We start from the raw sequence: 25,036 nt of genomic DNA on the forward strand, positions 1-25,036 counted from the left end.
TCTAACCCCAACCCAATCCTGGCTTTATTTATTTATTTTTAAAATTTATTTATTTATTTAGACCGTGTTGGGTTTCACTGCTTCGCGCAGGCTTTCTCTAGTTGCAGTGCACAGGCTTCTCATTGCGGTGGCTTCTCTTGTTGCGGAGCATGGGCTCTAGAGCACAGGCTCAGTAGTTGTGGCGCACGGGCCTAGCTGCTCCGCGGCATGTGGTATCCTCCTGGACCAGGGCTCGAACCTGTGTCCCCTGCATTGGCAGGCGGATTCCCAACCACTGTGCCACCAGGGAAGCCCCACCCTGGCTTTAGATGCTTTTTACTCTGGTAGGCTCTCTGCCTCCAACTCTATACTCCACAGTACTGCTCCATTTCCCTTCTTAAAGATGGATCCATTCTATTTTGTTTCCACAAGTCCAAAGCATTTAGCCTTCATGAGGTGGCCCCCGGATTAAGCCTCTAGTTGATCTTCTGCACATACTCCACAAACACTTTATACCAACCACACTATTCTTTTGCTCCTCTCATCCTGTTTAAGTGCTTTTTCCTTTGCCTACATCAATGCTTTTCAAATGTGGTGAAGGGCCATTAAAAAAATTTCCAGCCTACTGTGGGTAAATACTTTCGAAAACACTATACACACAAATTAGAAAATCGATCACATGCTTAGATATCACAGCAATGGCAAAGCTTCTCAGTGCTTACTCTTAATTATGGTGCCTGTTTTGTCATGGACAGGCTAACTGTGCATCCACACTGGTCTGAGGACTACACTTCACACGGGTCTAGACTAACTCTCCCTTTTCCCTGCCTGGTGAACCACCACCCATCCACTCACAACGTCCATCACCACTGCCTCCATTATGCTTTCCCTGACATTTATGCCCCATAATCACATCCTATTCAATATGCCCACCACGTTTTAAAAAAATGCCTGTTATAACTTATCACATGTTATTACAATTTTCCGGTCAAATGTCAAAGAGCAGCAAGCTCTTTGAAGTCAGGGATACGTGCAAGTCATCCCTGCATCCTGAGCCTTGTGCCTGTCATGGGACAGAAGCTTAGAAATATAATTAGGAAATAAATGTGTCCAACACACCTCTGGCGACACACAGACAGGCAGAACTGCAGCAACTCTAAATAGACCTTTAATGACTGGGGTGTGGCTGGACCTAAACGCTGAATGGTTTAGGGCACTGGGGACTGAAGTCAAGCAATCAGTAGGTCGTCTGAGACTGCTGCTGGCGGTAGCCACCCCGGCGCATGTAGCCCTCATTTTTGCGGTAGCCATCCTTCTGGTCTGCAGGAGAGAGATGGGGAGGGGCGGGGGGTGAATGCCAAGGGAGAGGCAGTAAGGGGGCCAGGACCCTGGGAGCGCAGAGGGGATGGAAGCACTCACCTCGGAAGTAGCCACCATAGGTACCCTGCTTGTGGTCAAACACCCGCTCATTGTTTTCCACCAGGCTGCCCAGCTTCTCAGCGAGCTGCAGTGCCAGGTTCTGCTGGGCAGTGGGCTCAGTGCGGTGCATCACCACTGTCTGTGTCGGCTGGTCCAGGGAGGCCTGACAGAAGTGAGGCCGAGGAAGGGACAGATCAGTCTCCTGTACTCCAATCTCTCCATGACTCCACCTGCCCATGTGCCCATGTTGATGGCCCTTACCATCAACTCCTCGTTAATGATCATCTTGCTGATGATGGAGTGCACAGTGGGCAGGTCCAGTTCAAACATGTCAGACAGTGTCTCCATGCTGGGGACAAAGGCCAAGAGCAGGGAGCAATTAGGACCCTCGACCACAAAGCTGGGGCTCCTGTGCCTCCTCGGGGCCCATCCTACCTGATGGAGTCATAGACACTGCTGTAGGTGAAGAGGTAGGTCCGCAGTGACTCTTCCTGGATCTTCCTGTGGGGAGAAGGGAGAAAAGGGGCAGATCTTCAGTGAAGGAGACCAAGTCTTTTCTTCCCCACCCACTAGGGTCTTGTTCTCTGCTCACCTAACCAGCATGCTTCGGACTTTGTCAGCCTCCGGGAAAAGGTCCCACACTTTGCCATTCATCTTCTCGTTGATGATAAAACTGTGGCAGGTCTTCCAGTCACCCATCTTCATGGCCTTGGAGGCAGCGACCACGTGTTCCCTCATTGACTCAGGGGGACCTGAAAGGTTGGGCATGAGGGAGGGCCTAGGGAAACTTGGGATGAGGGCTCCTTCCCCAACAAGCACTATTTAAGGAGGAACCCAGGCTAGGAGAGCAAACAACTGGACTGAGACTCTCCCAGCTCTCCATTAAGTAGCCATGTGACTGTATAAGTCACTTAATATCAAAATAACTGTATTTACATTTAGACTTAGTCTATGATGTGCCTCAGGGGATTGGTGAACTCCTTGAAAATGCTGACAAATTGCTGTGTGTACTCTTAGGCACATTCTCCTAGGAAAGGGTCCACAGCTTTTATCAGATTCTTACAAGGTTCACTGACCTAAAAAAAATGTCTAACATCCACTGCAGGCAGTAGTAGAGAGGCGGGGAATGTGAACCAAGAAGCCCTAAGAGATGCTGGACATACAGATTTTCACTGGCAATTTTCCAATTAAAACAAAACAAAGCATAGCATCACTACATAGCCCAAACATAATTTGCCTGAAGTGCGCCTGCACTTAATATGACCATACACACAACCAGTAGAGGACAAATCTGTAGAGGGACGTGGCTGTGGACAGTAAGCTTGGCTCAGTTGCCAAGTCCTTCCATGCACCAGCCTTACAGGAAGGGTGCAATTCAAATTCCTTTCCCAGTGAAATCACAACTCACTCAACCTCTGGAATGAATGATCAGATCTCTAAAAGTGCTCAAAGAAGCCAATGTTAGATTCTTGAATGCCAAGGGTCCAGTTAGTTAGCTAAAAAATAATATGGATGAAAGGGAAAAAGAGAAAAAGGTCAGAGAGACACATACCAGCTGTGTTATCCCTGGGTAAAGTCACTTAACTTTTGTGCCTCAGTTTCTTAATCAGGAAAAAGGGGGTCATAATAGTATCTTCATAGGGTTATGACTAATGAAGAATAAATGAATTATTATTATTTATAAAACACTTCGGGCCAGGCAGAAAAAAGTACTATGTAAGTTTATCCTAAATTAAAAATATCGTTGGAATCAGGTCATGGAGACTTTTAACTTAGTGACTGAGGCGGCTGGACTTTATTCTACAGGCAATGAAGAACTTCTGAAGGTGCTGGGGGTGTATAACATCATACACTTGGTAGAAAGATACTACTGACAAAAAAAGACTGAAGGGGAAAATGACAGAAAGCAGGGAGCTTAATTTGTAAGCTAAGACAACGTGTCCTATGGTAAGAGACCATGGAGACTACTTAGTAAAAATGATGCTTTTAGGCCATACATGGAGATGCCATTAAGTCAAATGGAATCATCTTGTGGGAAAGTTTACTCCCTTTATCTTCTCTTAATCCTTTGATTACAAGCAAAGTCTGCTGCACTACAGAGCCGCACACTCACCCAGCAAGGGCTGCCGCTCGCCCACCCGCAGCTGGTGATGGAACTGCTTGCTGATCATGCGTCGGCGGGCGTCACTCTCATGGGCGGCCATGTAGGGGATCTCCAGGAGCATGGCCGACACCAGGTAAACACACTCCAGCAGCTCCAGATTTATGTGCAGGTGGAAGGGCACCTGCCGGCGCCGCTCCACCTTCTCCTGCTCCTGGTTGCGCTCTTGCAGGCTGCGCAGCAGCAGGCCCTGGCCCAGAAGCTCCTTGGCCCGGCCGCTTGACTGGATGTCCAGCAGGGCGTTGTGAGCATCCTTGGTCAGGCCTTGGCGGAAGGCACAGATGCCCAGCTGCACCATGGTGCGGTTGTACAGGATCTAAGAGCGAAGGGCAATGAACTCAGAGGTGATAGCCACAAGGCAAGTCTTTCACAGGGTTAGGACAGAGAACAAAATAGACCAGTTCCTCCCCTTCCATGGAGCTTACACTCTAGGGACAGGGGTGTGGAGGACAAAATAAGCATAATATGCAGGTGGTGAACCAAGCTAAGGAGAAAAATAAAGTAGACGAGGGAGTTAAGAAGGGAGTCTGAGCGGTGGCAGAAGTGGTGGGAACTCGCAATTTTATGTAGGATAACTAGGGAAGGGCTCATTTTGAAGGGGATGTTTAAAACATAAAGACCTGGGCTTCCCTGGTGGCGCAGTGGTTAAGAATCCGCCTGCCAATGCAGGGGACACGGGTTCGATCCCTGGTCCGGGGAGATCCCACATGCTGTGGGGCAACTAAGCCTGTGCACCACAACTACTGAGCCTGTACTCTAGACCCCGCGGGCCACAACTACTGAAGCCCATGGGCTTAGAGCCTGAGCTCTGCAACAAGAGAAGCCACTGCAGTGAGAAGCCCACGCACCACAACGAAAACCCAATGCAGCCAAAAATAAATAAATTGAATTTTTAAAAAAATTAATAAAGACCTAACAGAAAAAGAAAGAGCAAGTCATGCAGATCTCTGCAAGAAGAACAATATTCTAGGAAAAATGAAAAGTAAGTGCAAAGGCCCTATGCCAGATGTATTCAAGGACAAGGAATGCACTATGGCTAGAGCTGGTAAAAGATGTGATCAGAAACTGGAGGCTGGGCAAGCACAGGGCGTTGTAAACCATGTTAAAGATTTTAAGATGGGCTTCCCTGGTGGCGCAGTGGTTGAGAGTCCGCCTGCCGATGCAGGGGACACGGGTTCGTGCCCTGGTCCGGGAAGATCCCACATGCTGCGGAGCGGCAAGGCCCGTGAGCCATGGCCACTGAGCCTGCGCTCCGCAACAGGAGAGGCCACAACAGTGAGAGGCCCGTGTACCGCAAAAAAAAAAAAAAAAAAAAAGATTTAAAGATGGGAAACCACAGGAAGCTTTTGAGCAAATAAGTGACATAATTTGACTTTATTAACAGGGTTATTCTGGCTGCTGCATTAAGAAAAGCCTGAAGGGGCTTCCCTGGTGGCACAGTGGTTAAGAATCCACCTGCCAATGCAGAGGACATGGGTTTGATCCCTGGTCCGGAAAGATCCCACATGCCGTGGAGCAACTAAGCCCACGCGCCGCAACTACTAAAGCCTGTGCGCCCTAGAGCCCGTGCTCCGTAACAAAGAGAGGCCACTGCAATGAGAAGCCTGCGTACTGCAATGAAGAGCAGCCCCCACTCGCCGCAACTAGAGAAAGCCCGAGTGCAGCAATGGAGACCCAATGCAGCCAAAAATAAATTAAAAAAGTAAAAGGAATAAACATTAAAAAAAAAAGAAAAAGAAAGAACAGCCTGAAGGGATATAAGGGCAGAAGCAGAGAGAGAGAGACAGGGAACATGATGGTGGCTTAGACCAGAGGGTGGCAGTGGAAGTGATAATAAGTGGTCAGATAGGGATTTTCAACACAAATGGGTGGGGAATCAATGTGAGAGAAAAACAAGAATCAAAGATGAATTCAAGGCTTCTGGGCCTAGGCAACTGAAAAGATGGACTTGTCAATAATTAAGATAGGGAAGATTGTAGGTAGTACGGATTTTCGTGGGGGGGAAAGACCAAGTCTTTACTGACAACAAAAATATAGAGGTCAATACCGGTCATGAACTTAGATACAAAGAGCCTTAAAAAAATACCAGCAAGCAAAATCCAGCAATACATAAAAGATAATATACCATGACCAAGTAGGATATATCACAGGAATGAAAGCCTGATATAAAAATCTAAAATCACGGTTATTCACGATATAAACAGAATAATGGAGAAATAACTGTGCATTATTTCAATAGATGCAGAAAAAGATTTTGACAAAATTCAACACCTATTAAGGACAAAAATTCCCAGCCAACTAGGATCAGAAGAGAACTCCATCAATCTGAGAAAGTCTATCTACAAAAATACTATCTATAAAAATAGGTAACATTCTTCTTAATGGTGAAATGTTCACTGCTTCCCTGCTGATACTGGGAAGGAGGCAAGATGTCTGCTCTCACTTCTATTCAGCACTAAGTATTAGAGATTTGAGTCATTACAATATGGCAAAAAACAAAAAAGAAAGAAAAGTTTCAGAGACCCAATACAGCTGTCCCTCAGTATCCATGGGGGATTGGTTCCTGGACCAAAATCTGCAGATGCTCAAGTCTCTTACATGAAATGGAATAGTATTTGAATATAACTTACGGTACGTCCTCCCGTGTAATTTAAATCATCTGTAGATTACTTGTAACACCTAATACAATGTAAGTGCTATGTAAATAGTTACCAAACAAGGCAAATTTTGGTTTTTTGGGGGAACTTTCTGGAATCCCTCCCCCTCCCCCCAAATATCTTCAATCTGCACTTGGTTGAATCCGCAAATACACAGGACAGAAGGCCAGACTAAAACTGAATTTAGCAAAATGGCAGGATCCAAGGCCAATGTAAGAAAATTAACTCTATTTTTAGATACTAGTAGTTAACAATTTAAAAATGAAATTAACAGGAGTTCCCTGGTGGTCTAGTGGTTAGGATTCAGTGCTTTCTCTGCCGTGGCCCAGGTTCAACCCTTGGTTGAGGAATTGAGATTCCACCAGCCATGTGGACAAAATAAAAAATTAAATTAAATTAAAAAATTGCATTTACGATAGCATCAAAAATCGTATAATTCTCAGGAATAATTTTTTAAAAGATGTATATTACCTCTGCAGAGAGAAACTGAAGAAATTAAACGAAGAATAACACATAAGATCAACAGGTTCAAAGTTAAGGTGTCAGTTCTCCCAAAACTGATTTACAGATTCCATATAATCCCAGCAGGCATTTTTGCACAAATTGACAAGCTGATTTTGAAATTTATGTGGAAATGCAAATGTCACAGAACATTCCAACTATTCTTAAAAAACAACAAAGTTGGAGGAGTCATACTACCTGACTTCAAGACTTACCCTAGGGACTTCCCTGTGGCGCAGTGGTTAAGAATCCGCCTGCCAATGCAAGAGACATGGGTTCGAGCCCTGGTCCGGGAAGATCCTACATGCCGTGGAGCAACTAAGCCCATACGCTACAACTACTGAGCCTGCGCTCTAGAGCCTGCAAGCCACAACTACTGAGCCCGAGTACCACAAGTACTGAAGCCTGTGTGCCTAGAGCCCACGCTCCGCAACAAGAGAAGCCACTGCAATGAGAAACCCACGCACCGCAACGAAGAGCAGCCCCTGCTTGCCGCAACTAGAGAAAGCCTGGGCGAAGCAACGAAGACCCAACGCAGCCATAAATAAATTAATTAATTAATTAAAAAAAAAGACTTAACCCTAAAGGCACAGCTATCGAGACAGTGTGGAACTGGCGTAAGGAAGGACAAAAAGATGAATGAATGGAATAGAATAGAGAGCCCAGAAATACATTTATAGGGTCATGTGGTTGGTTTTTCATGTGGTTTTCCACAAAGGCACCAAAGCAATATAATGGGGAAAGAACGTCTCTGACCCTGACTTCACACCATATGCAGAAAACATAGACCTAAATGTGAAAGCTAAAACCACAAGAACTTCCAAAAACTAAAAATACAAAAAGAATATCTTTATGAATTGCAAGTAGGAAAAAGTTTCTTTAGATAGGACCCAGAAAATAACCAAGAGATAAAACTGATATATTAGAATATACATCAAAACACATGGTTAAGAAAATGAATAGGCAAACCACACACTGGAAAAAAATTGTAAAGCTTTTATCTGACAAAGGACTGGTATCCAGGATATATAAAGATTTCCTACAACTCAATAATAAAAAGATGAATAATCCAATCTTTAAAAAAAGGGGGGGGGCAAAAGTTGACCAGACATCTCACAAAAGAAGATATATAAAGGGCCAATAAACATTTAAAAAGTAGTCAATTTCAATAGTTATCAGGGAAATACAAACTAACCCCACATTGAGATACCATTAGACAACAACCATGATGGCCAAAATTAAGAAGACCAACAACACTAAATATTGACAAAGTAGAAGTGAAAAATGGTACAACCATTTCTGAGTTTCTTTTTTTTTTTATAAATTTATTTATTTATTTACTTTTGGCTGCCTTGGGTCTTCACTGATGCGCACAAGCTTTCTCTAGTTGCAGCGAGCTGGGGCTACTCTTTATTGAGCAGAGTACTCAGTACTGAGCGGGGGTTCAGTAGCTGTGGCTTGCAGGCTCTAGATCTAGAGCACAGGCTCAGTAGTTGTGGGCTAGTTGCTCTGCGGCATGTGGGATCTTCCCGGACCAGGGCTTGAACCCGTGTCCCCTGCATTGGCAGGCAGATTCTTAACCACTGAACAACTAGGGAAGTCCCATTTTTGAGCTTCTTATAAAACTGGACATACACCTACACTATGATGCAGCAATTGCACTCTTAAGTATTTACCCGAGAGAAGCCATACATCCACACAAACTTATACATAAATCACAAGAGCTTCATTTATAATACCCCAAACTGGTTGATCAGGTATCAAGAGAAATATCAAGAACCTGTGATAAATTCATACAACGGAATAAAAAATAGGTGTGCTATTCAAAAAGCACCACCAGACAAGCTCACCACATGTTTTACACATAAATACCTCACAATTGTTCTAAACACACATTTATAGGATCTATACCTAGACACAATTATAATACTCCTACATGAAAATGTCCTCACAATGCTGCCACACACAAAATTTTATGTTTCACACATCACACTGTATTTGGGTCCTTGTCCTTCTCAGTTTAACTGCTTAAACGCTTTTTCATCTTTTTAAGTAAGATGATCTCCTAATGTTTGTTCCAAACCAGACACACAGTAGTTATAATAAATGTTAGTTGAACCCAAATCCTATCCCAGAGAACTCTATGTTAACATGTAGGAGAATCAAAGAATGCTCGCACTCGGGAAGGACCAAGTGTCTCCCTGTATCTGCATTAGCCAGACACGTGGCTAATCTGCCTGAGCCACTTTGCCTGAACAGAGTGGACAGGGGGCCTGGCCTGGTCTTCCCTTTGCCACCAGGGCCACAGCGCCTCCTTCCCATCCTACCTGTACTGGCGGGTCCGCGTGCTGAATGTTGTCTTGTAGGTGGCTCATGAGCATGAGGTCACGGGCCTGGTACCAGCGGGAGTGCAGAGCATGATGATAGATATGGCAGAGGATGGCGCATGTGCGGATTCGGTCTGTGCGGTCCTTGGCATAGATGTACTTGCACAGTCTCTCCATTAGCACAGCTGAGTCCTCGCCCTCATTTTCAGCCTGGTCTTGCTCCGACTGGAGGGGTAGTGGGTAGGGGGAGATATTGTTGGAGGAGGAAATATGTCAAGGACAATGGTTGTAAATGGCTCAGCCTTCAGCAACCAAAGACGAGACGCCATCCAGCCTCTTCCTAGTCCCTCTGCTCCACCACAGACAGTCCCCAGGGAATAGAAGATCTGCCATGAAGTCCTGAAAGACATGCAGAACCAATGGACACACCCCTCTCCCCTCTGACATGGTGGCCAAGCACTTACCTTTGAGGAGCCCTCAGGGGGGGTAAGCTGCCGCTGATGGGCCTTGTAATCAAACTTGTAGTAGGTGTGGAGGATGCGCCTCAAGTAGATGCGACAGATCTCGTCAGTGGTGCCCTTCTCCTCCAGGTAGCGCTGCACACGCTCAATGATGGTGCACACCTGTGCCTCGTCCTTCAGGTGCTCCACGTACTCTGGCAGGGAGAGCACCCACCCTCAGCTTAGCCAGGCACCCAGGCTTTCCCAATCATATGTCCCTCATCAATCCAATTACCTCTGCATGTGTTTTCTGTACCCATCAGAAAAGTCTAACCCACTGTGCCCTAAAAATACCATCCTCTCCTGGGACATGTCAAGCTCACTCTCCACTGCTGTCAGGCACTCTCTTCTGCTAATTCCTCCCAATTAACTCCTCCTCCTCCTTCTCATTCGGCTCTCACCTCAAATGTGCCCTACCTACAGATGCTTCTTCAACCATTACCTAAAGCAGCCACCACTCCAGACATCCTGTCACATGTCCCGATCTGAATTTCTAATTCACACTTTACATTATCTACAACTGACTCGCTCATTTTTTTGTAGAGCTGCCTTGCTTCAGCACCGAAATGTAACCTCCATGAGCATGAAGGCCCCAAGCTGTCTTGTTCATCAATATACCTTTGACTTGGTGGACACATGTGGACACTCACATTTTACTGTGTAAATGTCCTGCATTTCCCCATTCTAATGCTTAAGGCGTACAAGCTAAACAAGCCAAGTGGACAGAGATCATTATACCCCAACAGTTCTCAAAGTAGCAGACAGCACCATCACTTAGGAACATGTTAGAAATGCAAAGTGTGAGATCTCACCCAGACCTATTGAATCAGAAGCTACGGGAGTGGGGTCCAGTATCTTAAAGAGGCCCTGTGGTATGAATGCTGGGGTGAGGAAGGGCTGGCTTTCCGAACATTCTCACTTAGTATAATCCTTCATTTTAATCCCTGCACTTTTCCTCTCACTGATGCCCATGCTTGCTCGGGCTCACCTTGGGAGTGAGGATCAGTGTTTTGCATTATCTTGGTAAATTCTTCATCCATTCGTTCCACCAGAGTTAGGATACAGCCACGGACACGCAGCGGCTGAACAGAAGGCAAAGGAGGAAATAAATTAGCCCAGATTCCAGTCCTAGACTTCAACCCTTCTGTCTCCAACAAGGCTTCCCAAAGCAGACAACACACACTTCCAAATAGCCTGCCAAATCCCCTCTTTACCTGGTCAGCGTTTTGCAGGTTCTCACTCTCTTCCAGAATGTTCTCTCCAACAAAGATGTTGGGGTTTGCAAACAGGATATCCATCAGCTCATTGATGCAGTCCAGACACTTCTGCCACATCTCAGGCTGCCAAGAGATCAGACAGCAGTCAGAGGTGTGAAGGTGGAACAAGGAGATGCCTCCCAAGAGCCCTACACCAGGAATCCACAGGCCTTCAACCACCAAGACTGCTCCAACAGTCCTTGAGTCTTGAGTCACTAGCCACCTTCCCATGACCCACCAGCTCCGCCGTGGGATGCTCGTTATTGTTCTCACCTTCATGTATGTGGCCAGGTTGGGGTTGTAGTCATAAAGAGAGGCGATGATATTGAACTTGATCTTGACGATGACACCCTCTCCCAGGTTGTTTTCAGAAGCAATCTGAACCAGCAGCTGTAGCAGCTCAATCTGGGCTGCACTGGAGGGGTATAGAATTGGGTGAGGCACAGGAAACAAATAAAAAAGTCTTATCCTGTCATACAGCACACCCTCTTCAGACAAGAAAGGCAGCCTCATTCTCAATACCCACCCCTAGCCTCACCACCTGTACACTTGCTTCTCTCTCATAAATTCCAAACAGAAATAGCAATAATGCTAACAATCTAACATCCTCTTTAGTCACTGAATAACTAAAGAAGAGTATTATTCCCATTTTACAGATGGGAAAACAGCCCCCAAAGGTTAAGTGATTGATCTAAGGTCAAACAGAATGTAAACAGCAAAAAATAGACTGGTGTAGTCCAAGTACATCATTCCTTCTACTGTAGCCACACACAGATCTTCCCAAAATACCACTTTCCCTACCAACCTCCACCCCGTGTCTTAAGAGAAAATGAGCTTTCACCCTGTAATGACACAGCCCAGGCCCACGAATCTTACCGATCAGTTCCCTTCTTGCCTCGTGCCTGTAGGATCTCATTCAGTTTCTTGATGACAACAGCGTGGGTGATCTCAGTTCCCTTGGCAAACATTTTTGGCTTCTCCTAGGTAACACACAAGTTATATGCAGGCCGACAGAAACTATTCTTGCCTTAATTGTTCTCCCGAATTCGACCAGGAGGGTACCTGCATGCTCTCCCAAACTGTTTCCCAATTCCTTTTCGTTCTAAAATCCTCACCTTAACCAGGGGCACTCCACCCCGGACCCTTTCCCACTCTCCGCCTTCATTGTCTTCCTCCTCCTCATCCAGGCGCTTGGATTTCCTATCGTGCTTCTTCTTGGCTTTGTCCTCCCGTTTCTTCTCAGCTGCCTTCTTGTCCTCCTCTGTGGTGGGGGCCCTGCCAAGAGACACAGGAGAAGATGAAGGATCAGCCCCCTCTCCACCTTGAGGATTCTTCCCCCAACAAAATTCCTCTTTTTCTATTCCTGGGTCCAAGTTACACTCTACAAGAATGACCTATGGATAACTGTAACCATAACCAAAGCAAGGACCACTAAGCATTTGAATCTGCCAGACCACTTACCAAGGTCTGTTACCACATTACACTAAGCAACTCATATGAAGGAAAGAGTATGGCCTAGTTTAATAAGACGGGGGTGCTAACCAGGCCGCTACAGACACAGAAATCAGCCTGTCATGTTGCTCCACAACTAAGCTCTAAGGTTTTCCAAAGAATCCATAAGCAACACAGTTGTCCTTTGGTACTAGTTGCTCTGTCCAGACTAATCTTTTTTTTTAATAAATAAATCTATTTATTTAGTTAGTTAGTTAGTTAGGGCTGCGTTGGGTCTTTGTTGTTGTGCATGGGTCCTCTCTAGCTGCGGCTAGTGGGGGCTACTCTTTGTTGCAGTGCGCCATCTTCTCACTGCGGTGGCTTCTCTTGTTGAGGAGCACGGGCTCCAGGCGTTGTGGCTCCAGGCTCTAGAGCGCAGGCTCAGTAGTTGTGGTGCACACGCTTAGTTGCTCCACGGCATGTGGGATCTTCCTGGACCAGGGTTTGAACCCGTGTCCCTGCATTGGCAGGGAGATTCTTGACCACTGTACCACCAGGGAAGTCCCCAGACTAATCTTTTTATCACCAACTGATTTATCAGTTTAAAATCAGTGCTTAGAAAAAAAAAAAGAGCAAAAAAATTTTTGCGGTTCCCAGACTGGCTGCTTTTCCCTGCCTTTCTTTCCCCTCTTATGACAATTATTAATATAAATTCTGAATTAAAAAAAACTGTTCAATACAACGAAATGTCCCCAACAAAAAAGAAAAAGATCACTGGCTACCTCAAAGTGGACTTAAGCTATTTGATGTCTGAAACCATTTCCAGACTTTAATATTTATATAATGAAATATAAACCAAATGACAGGGAAAAATTATTTCAAACTTTATAAAGATACTGAGGAAAAAGTCTCTCCAGAAAGACTTGAACAAACATTCAAGTTATCTATAATTAAAACATCATTTAAATGTTTATAAATAAATTTCATTTTAACTGCTTAAAAGGTTTGAATATGCTTTAGTAATAGTTTATAAATTTGCCAGTTGGATTAAAACTTGCCCTTGCCAAAAGATTTATGCCATAATTTTTTTTTGGGGGGCGGCCATGCCACGTGTCTTGTGGGATACTTGTGGGATCTCAGTTCTCCAACCAGGAATGGAACCCGGGCGATGGCAGTGCCGAATCCCAACCACTAGACCACCAGGGAACTCCCTATGCCATAACTCAATAGAAGCTTAATGGTTTTTCCTCCTGTACTAATGCAATATTCTGTAATGATAAAAACTCATTTCATAGGTAAAATCCTTTGCAAATACGTGAAGTATGTTCATTAAGCTGAAACTTCTTGGTCTGCATCATCCAGCCCCAAAGCTCTGAGATCACAGGACTTCATGCTATTTAAAAATCAATGCTGTCTAAACTTCAAAAGAACTTAATTATCCTTGGCCTAAAGTTTTACTCGAAGCCCTCAGGATATTGTGATTCACACCTCAAAAACACAAACTCTCACCCTATGAAATTCTAACTGAAAGACCTAAAACTTGACTTGATCTCTCCCCTATGACAGATTATACCTTGGTATATTCACATCTTGTTAGAATCGATCAGAAAACTGACATTTATGCTCTCAGCTAGAGGGACATCACCAAATACACCTCCACCTTTACACAGCTAAGGAGCTGAAGACATTAAGAGACACCAATAGAAGTTAGTCCTAAAACTACACTGAAAAGGACCATTCCACACGCTCTTAACCACAACTATGATCTAGAGGCCCTAGACATACACTCTTCCTTAGGATCCTAACAACTTGTAGATCCAGTCCCACCAGAGATCTATCCTGAGGTTCACTTTTAAAAAGGACTCCAGAAGCCAGGTAGCTCTTAGAAGCAGATAGCATCTCGGAGAGATTCCACAGGGCAACCATATCAGATGTAGACAACGTCCTCCAAAACCCTTCAGATTAGGATTCATAATTGAGACAACAAACGTTTTCTGTGTATTCCTCCTCTTTTAACTTCTTCTGTATTAGTTCATCATTATCCAAGTTTCACAGTAAAAATCTTGGTTGCTCACTATTGGAAGAGGTCATTGACAGGATGTGACCATGGGTTGACCCAAGAACTGGACCCAGGGTACTGGAGGCTCCTTACTCCCTCCTCTGTCCTTGGAATGTACATTCTGCTCACGGTTCCCACCTTAGGAGCCTTGAGAGGCTTAGGATGCAGCCTTGAGAGCAATGTGTTGAGACCATCTGACCTGAATATGTGACTGAGCTCTATTATAGCCTCTACCTAAACTCTTAAGATTCTGGAAGACAGGTGCAGAGATCTACTCATCTTCAGGCCGCCAAAGAGAAACCCTGTATGTAAGTTCCCTTGCTTATTACACCTGCCACCTACCAATCTGGAGTGGTCTGCCTCTTTCTTCCGTCTTTCCTTGTCCTCTGTGCATGGGGATAGTTTCAGATTTTACCAGGGAGCTCCCACGGTTGCAAACCAATATCTACATTTGATTAAGACTCCAACATGGTAACTTATGAGAAGGGGTCCAAGATACTAGATTTCATCAGTTTGTACTTAAGAATTCCTACCCCAACTACAAATTCAGAAACACGAATATGTGATCTGTAATTTACCTCTAGTATGGTCCAAAATAACAAATAATTTAAACATTTTAGCCCCAAACTAACAAATTCCTTAGCTAAGAATTAACCTTAAATAGGGAATTCCCTGACAGTCCAGTGGTTAGGACTCTAAGCTTTCACTGCCGAGGGCACAGGTTTAATCCCTGATCAGGGAACAAAGATTCCATAAGCCACGTGGCTCAGCTAAAAATTAAAAAAAGAATCAACCCTAAATAAAACTGATCTCAAATACTGGTCAGTCAAGGCTAATAAATAAAGATGTGCAATAAATAACATCTTATTGAACCTGGATGAATACTTTGGAAAAAACAAATCAATTAAGAAAAAAGCCACTTGATTAAAAGTTCACTAAAGTGATTCTTAAAGACATTCTCCTAGATAGGCTTAGCCTGATTAGAAAATTAAATAAAGGTCCTAAATGTTTCTTACTGTATCTGTGACTATCCTCATATTTTCTGCCCAAACCCACTATCTAATATCCAGGTGCTTAAATGTTGCTAGACAACCTTATTATCCCACATCAAAGAAATTGAAGCTCTTGAGATTAAATGTGTTCCGTTACGTGCTTGTTTTGACCAAAAGATGAAAGCTGAGAAATTCTGACGAGAGGAAGGGTATAGACTGGTTTAATATGGAGATGCTGAAAAAGGATGCTGGCAGACATTATAGGGACAGCCTGTCATGTTTCTAGATAATCCATTAACAACTGAAACTAACCTTGGCTAGCTTAGATAGCTAATGAGTTTACACACACAAAAATGTGCAAACAAAATTCAACGTTCCCACCACTGCCTGTGGTTTTTCCCTCTCTCTTTATTCCTCTTTCTCTTATCAAATTCTTTTTTGTCTTGGTTGGAAATCGATCTTAAAAGTTGGTCTACCTTGTTATACAAGTACAATAGTGTCTCTGAATTATTCTTTGACACTACAAAGCCACAAACGCTTAATGTCAATAAGGCCTTTGAGGATCCCATGGTTAACCCAACCTCTGACACTTGACATTTTAACTAAATCTAATTTTAGATTATCAAGGGTAATCTCTATAGTAAAAATAATAAAGATAGGATTAATCTTAAAATAATTATTCTGAAAACCAAATCTCTCCCAACCAAATTATATACTGTATGAATCCATTTCTATAAAACTCTAAAAACTGCCAACTTACCTAGTGATAGAAAGCAAATCAGCAGTTGACCACAGAAAGGGCAAAGAGAAGTGGGGCAGGAGAGAAGGTTTACAAAGGGGCATAAAGCAATTTTTAGGAGTGATGGATTTTATTTACTCTGATTGTAGTGATGGTTTCATGAGTATAAACATGTAACTTATCAAATTGCTAACTTTAAATATGTGTGGTGGGCTTCCCTGGTGGTGCACTGGTTAAGAGCCCACCTACCAATGCAAAGGATACGGGTTTGAGCCCTTGTCTGGGAAGATCCCATGTGCCGCGGAACAACTGAGCCCGTGGGCCACAACTACTGAGCCTGCACTCTAGAGCCCGCGAGCCACAACTACTGAGCCCACGTGCCACAACTACTGAAGCCCATATGCCTAGAGCCCATGCTCTGAAACTAGAGACGCCAACACGGAAGATTGGAATTGACAATATATACAGCAATATGTATAAAATAGATAACTAATAAGAACCTGTTGTATAAAAAAAAAATTAAATTAAAAAAAAAGAGAAGGCACCACAATGAGAGCCCATGCACTGCAACGAACAGCCCCCGCTTGCTGCTACTAGAGACAGCCCATGCGCAGCAACGAAGACCCAACGCAAAAATAAATAAATAAATTTATGTTAAAAAAAGGAAGTTAAAAATAGGAAGAGGATAAATAGAAAGCACATTAATAAGAGAGCAAGAACAAGACAAAATACATTTATAATCACAATAAATGTAAATTAACCTGCATAGATTAAAAAGCAGAGATCAAGTTTTGGAGACAGTGGTGGTGGTTGCACAACCGAGTGAATGCACTCAATGACACTGAATTGGACACTTAAAAAATGATTAACAGTAAATTTTATGAGTGGCACAATTGAAAACAGAAAAAAAACAGCAATGATCATAAGATGAAAAAGAAAAAAAACCGAGCTGGGTTTGTAAGAGACATCCCTAAACATACACCATGGTAAAGTACAAAATAAAAGGACAGGAGAAGATATACAGTTGACCCATGATCGACGTGGGATACGACATGGGGATGGGGTGGCAATCCCCCGTCAAAAATCCGCATGTGACTCTACAGTTGGTCCTCTGCATCTGAAGATTCAATCAACCATGGACCATGTGGTACTACAGCATGCATTTACTGAAAAACGTCTGCGTATAAGTGGACCTGTGCAGTTCAAACCAATGCTGTTCCAGGGTCAACTGTATGTGTGTTCTCAAAGATGCCCTATAATCAAGCAGAGGAAGCCCCCTTCTATTCCTACTTCGCTGAGTGGTTTTTTTTTTGGTTTTTTTTTTTGCGGTACGCGGGCCTCTCACTGTTGTGGCCTCTCCCACTGCGGAGCACAGGCTCCGGACGTGCAGGCTCAGCGGCCATGGCTCACAGGCCCAGCCACTCCATGGCATATGGGATCTTCCTGGACTGGGGCACAAACCCGTGTCCCCTGCATCGGCAGGTGGACTCTCAACCACTGCGCCACCAGGGAAGCCCTGCTGGACTGGTTTTTGCTGAGGATTTTTGAATCTAAATTCATAAAAGATATTGGTCTGTTGTTTTCTTTTCTCATGATGTCCTAAGTTTAACTTTAGTCCCCACTTGTTCCCTCAGATAGGAGCCTTTGTGCAATGCACATGTGCAGTGTACACTACACACACTGGTCCAAATAATGGAGACTTCAATACACAATTATTGAAAAGACAAAAACACAAAGAAGATATAAAAGATATGAACCAATAATAAGGTTGATAGTTCTACAGGATGTCAGTAGGCTTAAAATATGAGTTTCACAGTAAAGCAAATTTAAGAAATAGCTAATGAAACAAAGTTAAACAGATCTATTTTGCTTAACTGATACATGATTGTAAACTCTCCAAGAAGGGAATATGATACTGTGGCGTAATAAGAAATAATTCTGTGGTCTTTGTCCTCAGTTCCTGACACAGAGCTCCTAAATCCCTTGGAATTTCCTGAGCAATAGGAGCATCTCTCATTCTAATGAGGCCTTCACAGGCCTCTAGAAAGCTTTCAGGATGGGGGCTGGTTGCCAGAAAGACCAAAGCATGATTAGAGGGGTGGAACTGATAGCTCCACCCTCTGACCACCGGGGAGGATAAGAGGGACTGGAAATGGAGCCCATCATCAACAGCCAACGATTTAACCAATCATGGCTATGTAATGAAGCCTCCATAAAAATCCTTAAATGATAATTTGGAGAGCTTCCTGGTTGATGAACCACTGAAGTGCTAGGAGGATGGTGAACTCAGAGAGTACACTGAAGCTCCATGCCCCTTCTCCCATACCCTGTCCTATGCATCTCTTCCATTTGGCGGTTCCTGAGTTGTATCCTTTATAATACGCTGGTAATAGTAAGCAAAGAGCTTTCCTGAGTTCTGTGGGTCAATCTAGCAAATTATCGAATCTGAGGAGGGGACTGTAGTAACTCTCTGAATTTAGAGCCGGTTGGTCAGAAGTACGGGAGCCACACTTGGAACTTACAACTGGCCTCTAAGGTGGTGGCAGTCTCATGGGGTCTATGCTAACTTTGGGTAGTGTCAGAACTGACTTACTGTTGAACACCCAGTTGGTGTCCAGAGAGTTGGAGAACTAGCTGGTATGAGAAAAAAACACATATGGTGTCAGAAGTGTTGTGAATAAAAAGACATCAGATACACAATACTCCCCCTGCATTTGACCAGTGTTCCCTGGAGCACACAAAGAAAAACGCTTCTCAATAAAATGGCTGTGTCTGACCCCTCTAGTGTGAGGGAACTCACTAACTCCTGAAGCTGCATAACCCCAACTTCTGAAAGCAGGAAAGCAACCCTTAGAGCATCAGTATTTCTGCCAGTTATCACTGAGCTTGATACTCGACTTCTGTAGAACACAAAGGGATAGGTGTCACCTTGACTTCAAAGGAGGAAACTAGGACCTAAGAAGGCTAAGTAACTCACCCAAGTTGACAGATACTGAAGTAGTAAGGGTTGTGACCAGAATCCAAATCAGAATCCTCCCCCATACCATGACGATACTAGTAAAGTTCAGGAAGGCTTGCTGCAGTCTATATGCTATATGCTAGGTTCTCAGGAAGAGTGAGAAGAGAAGCTACTGTCACTGAGGGCACACCACATGCCAGTCCCGGGCTGAGCCAGGCGTATCACCTCCCTATATTTTTGCAGGTATCCTTGAGACAGGGTCAAGTACCACTCCATTTTACAAAAGATAAAACTGAAGACTGGAAAGGTTAAGGAGCTTATCCAATATCACACAGCTAATCAGCACCAAAGAGAGATAAACACTCAGTCCACATGCAGCAAGTAATGTCATGGTTAAATATTTGGACACTGGAAACTTCAAATCTCATCTGCAGGACACATTAGCTTTATCTTAGCCAACTAACATACTTGACTCTGAGATCCCTCTGTTGGCCTGTACAACCTAAAAGGACTCCATTGGGGGAGGAGCAATGTAGGAGTAGGGGATTAAGAGGTACAAACCACTAGGAATAAAATGAGCTACAAGGATATACTGTACAACACCAGGAACTAATGGAGTATAACTTTTAAAAATTATGGATCACTAGGGACTTCCCTGGTGGTCCAGTGGTTAAGAATACACCTTCCGATGCAGGGGACGTGGGTTCAATCCCTGGTCGGGGAACTAAGATCCCACATGCTGTGGGGCAACTAAGCCCGCGTGCCACAACTACTGAGCCCGCAAGCCACAACTAGAGAGAAGCCCATGCCTCAGTGAAGAGCCTCTGCGCCGCAACAAAAGATCCCGCATGCTGCAGAGAAGATCCCACATGCCTCAACTAAGACCCAACACAGCCAAATAAATAATATAAAAAATAAGTTTAAAAAGTTATGGATCACTATACTGTACACCCCTAATTTACATAGTATTATAAAGCAACTATACTTCAATAAAAAAACTTTTTAATGTAAAAATAAATAAAAATAAAAGACAAATAAAAATTAAAACTGAAATGGGAAAAATAAATAAATAAATAAATAAAAGAACTCCACAGGAGGGCTTCCCTGGTGGCGCAGTGGTTAAGAATCCGCCTGCCAATGCAGGGGACACAGGTTCGAGCCCTGGTCCGGGAAGATCCCACATGCCGCGGAGCAACTAAGCCCGTGCGCCACAACTACTGAGCCTGCGCTCTAGAGCCCGTGAGCCACAACTACTGAAGCCCGTGTGCCACAACTACTGAAGCCCGCGTGCCTAGAGCCTGTGCTCCGCAACAAGAGAAGCCATCACAATGAGAAGCCTGTTCCCTGCAACAAAGAGTAGCCCTCGCTCACTGCAACTAGAGAAAGCCCGCGTGCAGCAGCAAAGACCCAATGCAGCCAAAAATTAAATAAATGAATAAATAAATAAATTTATAAAAAAAAAAAAAAAGAACTCCACAGGAGCAACAACTTTCAAGATGATTAAAAGCTTCCTACCCCTCCCACTGTAGCCCGAAGTACCATTACTTTTCTTACTTTTTAAGGAATCTCGACGCCAGCACTGTCTGTTTCCCTTCCTCCTCCTCTGAATCTGAATCAGAAGATGTGGAACCTGTGTCCCAATCTTCATCATCTTCTGAATCTTCTGAGTCCTCATCTTCATCCTTAGAGAAAAAAAAGATGATCAGAAGAAACAAGATGGGAAGACTGACTCGTGTCTCTGCTCTCCCTGCTGACACATGTTTCAGAGACTCTCCGGAGCAGCAGAAGAGTGGTTGAATCAGGATCTTAAGAGCTGGACTGGACCACCAAGACCCAAAGAGAAGTGCTAACTTGCTCCAGGGACACACAGCTCCCCTGGGGCAGAGCTGGGCCTAGAATCTAGTTCTCCAGATTCCAAGTCACTCAGTGCTCTAATCGAAGAGGAAATCTGTCCCCAGACCAGACTCTGCTAAATCCCACCCCTCCCAACCCTAAGGCTCTGTGAGTCTTTTCTTCTCCCCAGAGACCCAAGAATGGTCCACAGCAGACAAACCACCCCTCAGTGTAACCCTGGCTCTTACCTCCATCTTTTTGAGGAACTTCCGACTCTCGCTAGAAGGAGCTTCTGATTTCTTCTTTAGGAAAGTGGAAGCACTGACTCCTTCATCATCCTCATCCTCATCTGAAGAGCCTGGTGGGAAAGGGGAGAGAGAAAAAGAGTTAGAATAGTGAAGAGATGAATGGCAACCAAGAAAAAAGCCAAGGAAACCCTTAATTTTAGAGCTCCTAACCATTTGCAATTAAGGGTTTTCCTCACTCACCTTCTGAATCCTCCTCATTCTTCTCAGCATCTTCATCTGCAGACTGCTCAGGGTTCTTGACAGAAGGAAATGAGAGAATAATTAAGGATGCCTGCCAACTACCCCATCCCACCTCCTCCACCCCACAGAGCTTTCTCATGATTCCTTCTCCAGTCACACACCTCCCATTTGCAAATACTTTTTTGTCTCAGTCGTGGGGTCACTGCCCCCAAAGTTCAGGAAGTCTCCCTCTAGCACCCTCACCTGCTTGTAATTTGTAATATGGGACTCAAAATCTCGGTTGTATTTTCGGATCTTCTGGCGCAGGGTGCTCAGGGCCTTGGCATTATTCTTGTTCATCTTCTTCTTCCCTTCCTTATCTTCCCATAGCTGAAGGAAAGAATAGGGAAGAAAGGGAGAACAGGGATCTGAGATTAAGTAGTATTCCCTAAACTTCAGGCTTCACAACTTTTGGGTCTTGCTATCTACAAACAACTATACTACCTAAAAACTATACCTCTTATTGTTTACCAATGCTTTATTTATGTATCAAAAGTACAAAACCACAAATAAGAGGTAATATAAAAATATATACAATTAAAATTCTTAACATAAAAAAGTCCCTCTCCTTATGTTTATAAGAACGTATTTCTTATGTTCTGGGAAATACTGAATATCTGGCAAACAACTCAGAGGAGACATGATCCCTGGGTGTGGGTCAGGAGAAAGCTCCAGGCCCACAATCCCCTTCTAGATCCCCCTGCACCCACAGGAATCACACCTCATTAAGATAGTCCTCCAGGTCAGCCAGGATTCGGATATAGAACCGGGGGACACCTTCCTTGTCCACAATGCTCTTAGCCTTCCCATATGCTTTTCCTAGGAGCTCAAACTCTTCCAGGCACTTGGTGACATCCCGAATCTTCATGGCATTACGGATGGTCCGGATAAGGTTGGTCAGTTCCTCAAACCTGGTTTGAGACCCCAATACCACATTGCACATGCCCACCATCACCAACCAGAAAACCCACCACTGCTCCAGAAACTCCCCATCACCCCGCCTCCCCAAGGCCTCACCTCTTATCCTTGGCGCTTCTGACAACTCTCTTGGTATCTTCTTCATCCTCACTCAGCAACAATGGCCTATTTGGAAGGAACAGAGACCATTAACCTCTGTTCCTAGCTCCAGTCTTTCCAAATGATCTTCTTCTTCTCCGATGGGGCAGGTAGCCCATTCCTACCACACTCATCTTGTTTTATTCTTCCTCTTCACGGCCTCATCATATAGAACTCAATCTTTTAAGCTTACTTCAAGTAAAGACTTTTATCAAATGTTGTAACACATTAAAAAAATGACAGTCTCCAGCCTCTCAAACATAAACAAACGAAAGTGCTTATTTACTGTGTCAAAAAATTAATTATGTGAAGACACAAGTCACTAAGAATTACTAAAAGAAGTTGAGAAAAGAGGTACTTTACCTAGAATGAATGGAAAAGGTGGTACTTGAACTAGGTCCTAGAAAGCAGTATTTCCCAGAATGTGACAGGCCGAGGGCAAGGAAAGAGTCTCAACGGCTTTGACACCTCCATTACTAGATATTTTTACTAAATAATTAAAAACCAGACCACAGACAGCATTCAGCTGGCAACAATATCTCTTTTCTTTCCATCTTATTAGCTTTTCCAATTATTTCCTATTTTATAGCAAGTGATGTTGATTTTCCACTTGTAACACAGATATGATATCATATTCATGTGGGTATACACAGATTCTATTTTTCACTTTTAAAAATGAGTTTTAGGGCTTCCCTGGTGGCGCAGTGGTTGAGAGTCCGCCTGCCGATGCAGGGGACGCGGGTTCGTGCCCCGGTCCGGGAAGATCCCACATGCTGCGGAGCGGCTAGGCCCGTGAGCCATGGCCGCTGAGCCTGCGCGTCCGGAGCCTGTGCTCCGCAACGGGATAGGCCACAACAGTGAGAGGCCCGCGTACCGCAAACAAACAAACAAAAAAAGAGTTTTATGCTGAAACAAGACTTTGAAGTGGTATGTATATATATTCTTAAGTACAGATATGTGACAAAAATAATGAAGGTGGCATGTGTATGACAGAAGTTTGAGAAACATTACAACGTTCCAAAGGGAGAAAAGAATTTTAATTTGCAAAGATGGGTGAAGAGTATTTAAATGGAGATAAACAACAGGAAAATACTAATAGATGTTTAAGAACCTCAGAGCCAGATCAAGGAACTCCCAGGTATCAAGCGAGTATTGGGGGTTTCTTGCTGATGCAACACACCCAGCCAGTGGGAAACCTTTTCTCTGTGACTCTATCCTTTGCCTGGTGGGTGGATTCCCACAATTCACAGCACCCTTAGCGTTACGGTTGTCCCTCCAACACTGCTCTGGTCCCTTAAACTCTCAACATCCTTAGAACCCGCTCTCACCGCCCCCATTTCCATTCCCCTCCCATATACGCGGCCTTCCACAGCCTGCCGAACCCCTCACCCCACCGAGTCGTCCCCATGGCCCAGGCCCTCACTCACTGTTTGCCGTAGTTACCCCCGACAGGTTTGGTGACGAGCTCCTCCCCGGACAGGGACGACTCGGACTCGCTGTCCGAACCGGTGGTAAAAAACCGCGACATGGCGACGGCGCGGAGCGGCTGCCGCGGGCGCGTCCAGACCTACGGTAAAGCCCGAAAGTCACGGGCCACGAGAAGGGGCCCGGGCCGCCACCTCCTGAGCCCCATCCTCACAGTCTCCGCACGTATCCCAACCCGGGTCCCCCCCCCCGAAGCAAAAGGCCAAAGAAGTACTTACCACCCGACCTCCGGAATCACACCGCTTAGCCGAAACAGCGGAAATGCGGTGAGGAGAAGGCGGGACTTTTGCGTCACTTCCGGGAGAATCACACCGCTTAGCCGAAGCAGCGGAAACGCGGCGAGGAGAAGGCGGGATCTTTGCGTCACTTCTGGGAGACGCCGACGAACTGTACCGTGCGACTACAACTCCCAGTAGCCCTCGCGCCTCGCAGGGGGCAGGGTCAGGCCTGCAGTAAACTTGGCTGGGAGGAGGCGGTCTCGAGAGTCGTGGATGCGACCGCGCTTTGCCCTCGGGTGTTATTGCTCACAGCCAGCCAACCAACCACACACCTCACCTGTGCAATCAGAATTTCAGGGCCAGGAGTTTACTTTCTTAAAGCGCCCACGCGATGCTGATGAGCTGCAAGGTTTTGGAGCCAGGCTTAGAGCAAACTTCGGATCGGACTTTGTATTCGAATCCCAGCTCCATCACTTACTAGTGTGTGAACCTAGTCAGATTTCCTAACCTCTCTGTGATTCAGTCTCCCCAGGTTAGGACCATAATAGGACCTACTTCATAGGTGTTATGAGAATTAAGTGGCTTAGTATATGTGAAGCATTTAGGACAATGCCTTGCACAACATAAGCATATAATAAATATTAGCTAGTATTCATTCACTATTCCACAAATGCTTATGTGACTGTTTTACATTTTTTAAGGTGGTTTCATTCATTCAGCACTTGCTGCATGTCTGGTACTGTTTAGCACTGGGGGTACAATGCTCCCCTGAAAGAAAACTGGGACTTAGCAGATCATGGGAAAGAAGGAGGCCACTTTAGGTAGAGGAAACAGTCTGAACAAAATCCTAGAGACAGGAAAGTTCAGGGCAAGTTCAACAGCTGTTATATTGGGGTTAGAATGTGGCAGGGCCTTTCCACACATCCTGGCCTGTCAC

The 25,036-nt window shown here is 44.6% G+C and overlaps 1 protein-coding gene across 2 annotated transcripts; it reads right to left on the minus strand.

Annotated features, from left to right (window-relative positions):
* Positions 1-1,129: 1,129 nt before the first annotated feature.
* LOC101286791 (eukaryotic translation initiation factor 3 subunit C) lies at positions 1,130-24,248 on the minus strand. Of its 2 annotated transcripts, none has more exons than XM_033426113.2 (21): positions 24,100-24,248; positions 23,824-23,963; positions 22,358-22,423; positions 22,062-22,251; positions 21,545-21,670; positions 21,302-21,356; positions 21,062-21,171; positions 20,535-20,662; positions 11,916-12,075; positions 11,677-11,777; positions 11,074-11,215; positions 10,759-10,884; positions 10,533-10,626; positions 9,509-9,699; positions 9,045-9,269; positions 3,512-3,875; positions 1,991-2,150; positions 1,834-1,899; positions 1,660-1,747; positions 1,399-1,561; positions 1,130-1,299 (listed from the first exon to the last, which is right to left on the minus strand). In XM_033426113.2, exons 2-21 carry the CDS (start codon positions 23,922-23,924, stop codon positions 1,217-1,219), a joined length of 2,739 nt encoding a protein of 912 aa, XP_033282004.1. In that variant the 5' UTR covers positions 23,925-23,963; positions 24,100-24,248; the 3' UTR covers positions 1,130-1,216. The 2 variants fall into 2 exon arrangements, with proteins under 2 accessions (XP_033282004.1, XP_012388051.1); XM_012532597.3 differs by having other exon boundaries at positions 11,677-11,780.
* Positions 24,249-25,036: the final 788 nt, after the last annotated feature.

The sequence above is a fragment of the Orcinus orca genome, chromosome 16 (genome assembly GCF_937001465.1).
Source record: "Orcinus orca chromosome 16, mOrcOrc1.1, whole genome shotgun sequence".
Taxonomy (NCBI): Eukaryota; Metazoa; Chordata; class Mammalia; order Artiodactyla; family Delphinidae; genus Orcinus; species Orcinus orca.

Coding starts and splice junctions, on each gene's coding strand:
- LOC101286791 (XM_012532597.3), bottom strand. CDS start 23,924: ATGTCGCGGTTTTTTACCACCGGTTCGGACAGCGAGTCCGAGTCGTCC. Junction 21,671..22,061: donor TGGAGGACTATCTTAATGAG/GTGTGATTCCTG, acceptor TCTTTCCTTCAG/CTATGGGAAGATAAGGAAGG. Junction 3,876..9,044: donor ACGCGGACCCGCCAGTACAG/GTAGGATGGGAA, acceptor CTTCGCTCTTAG/ATCCTGTACAACCGCACCAT.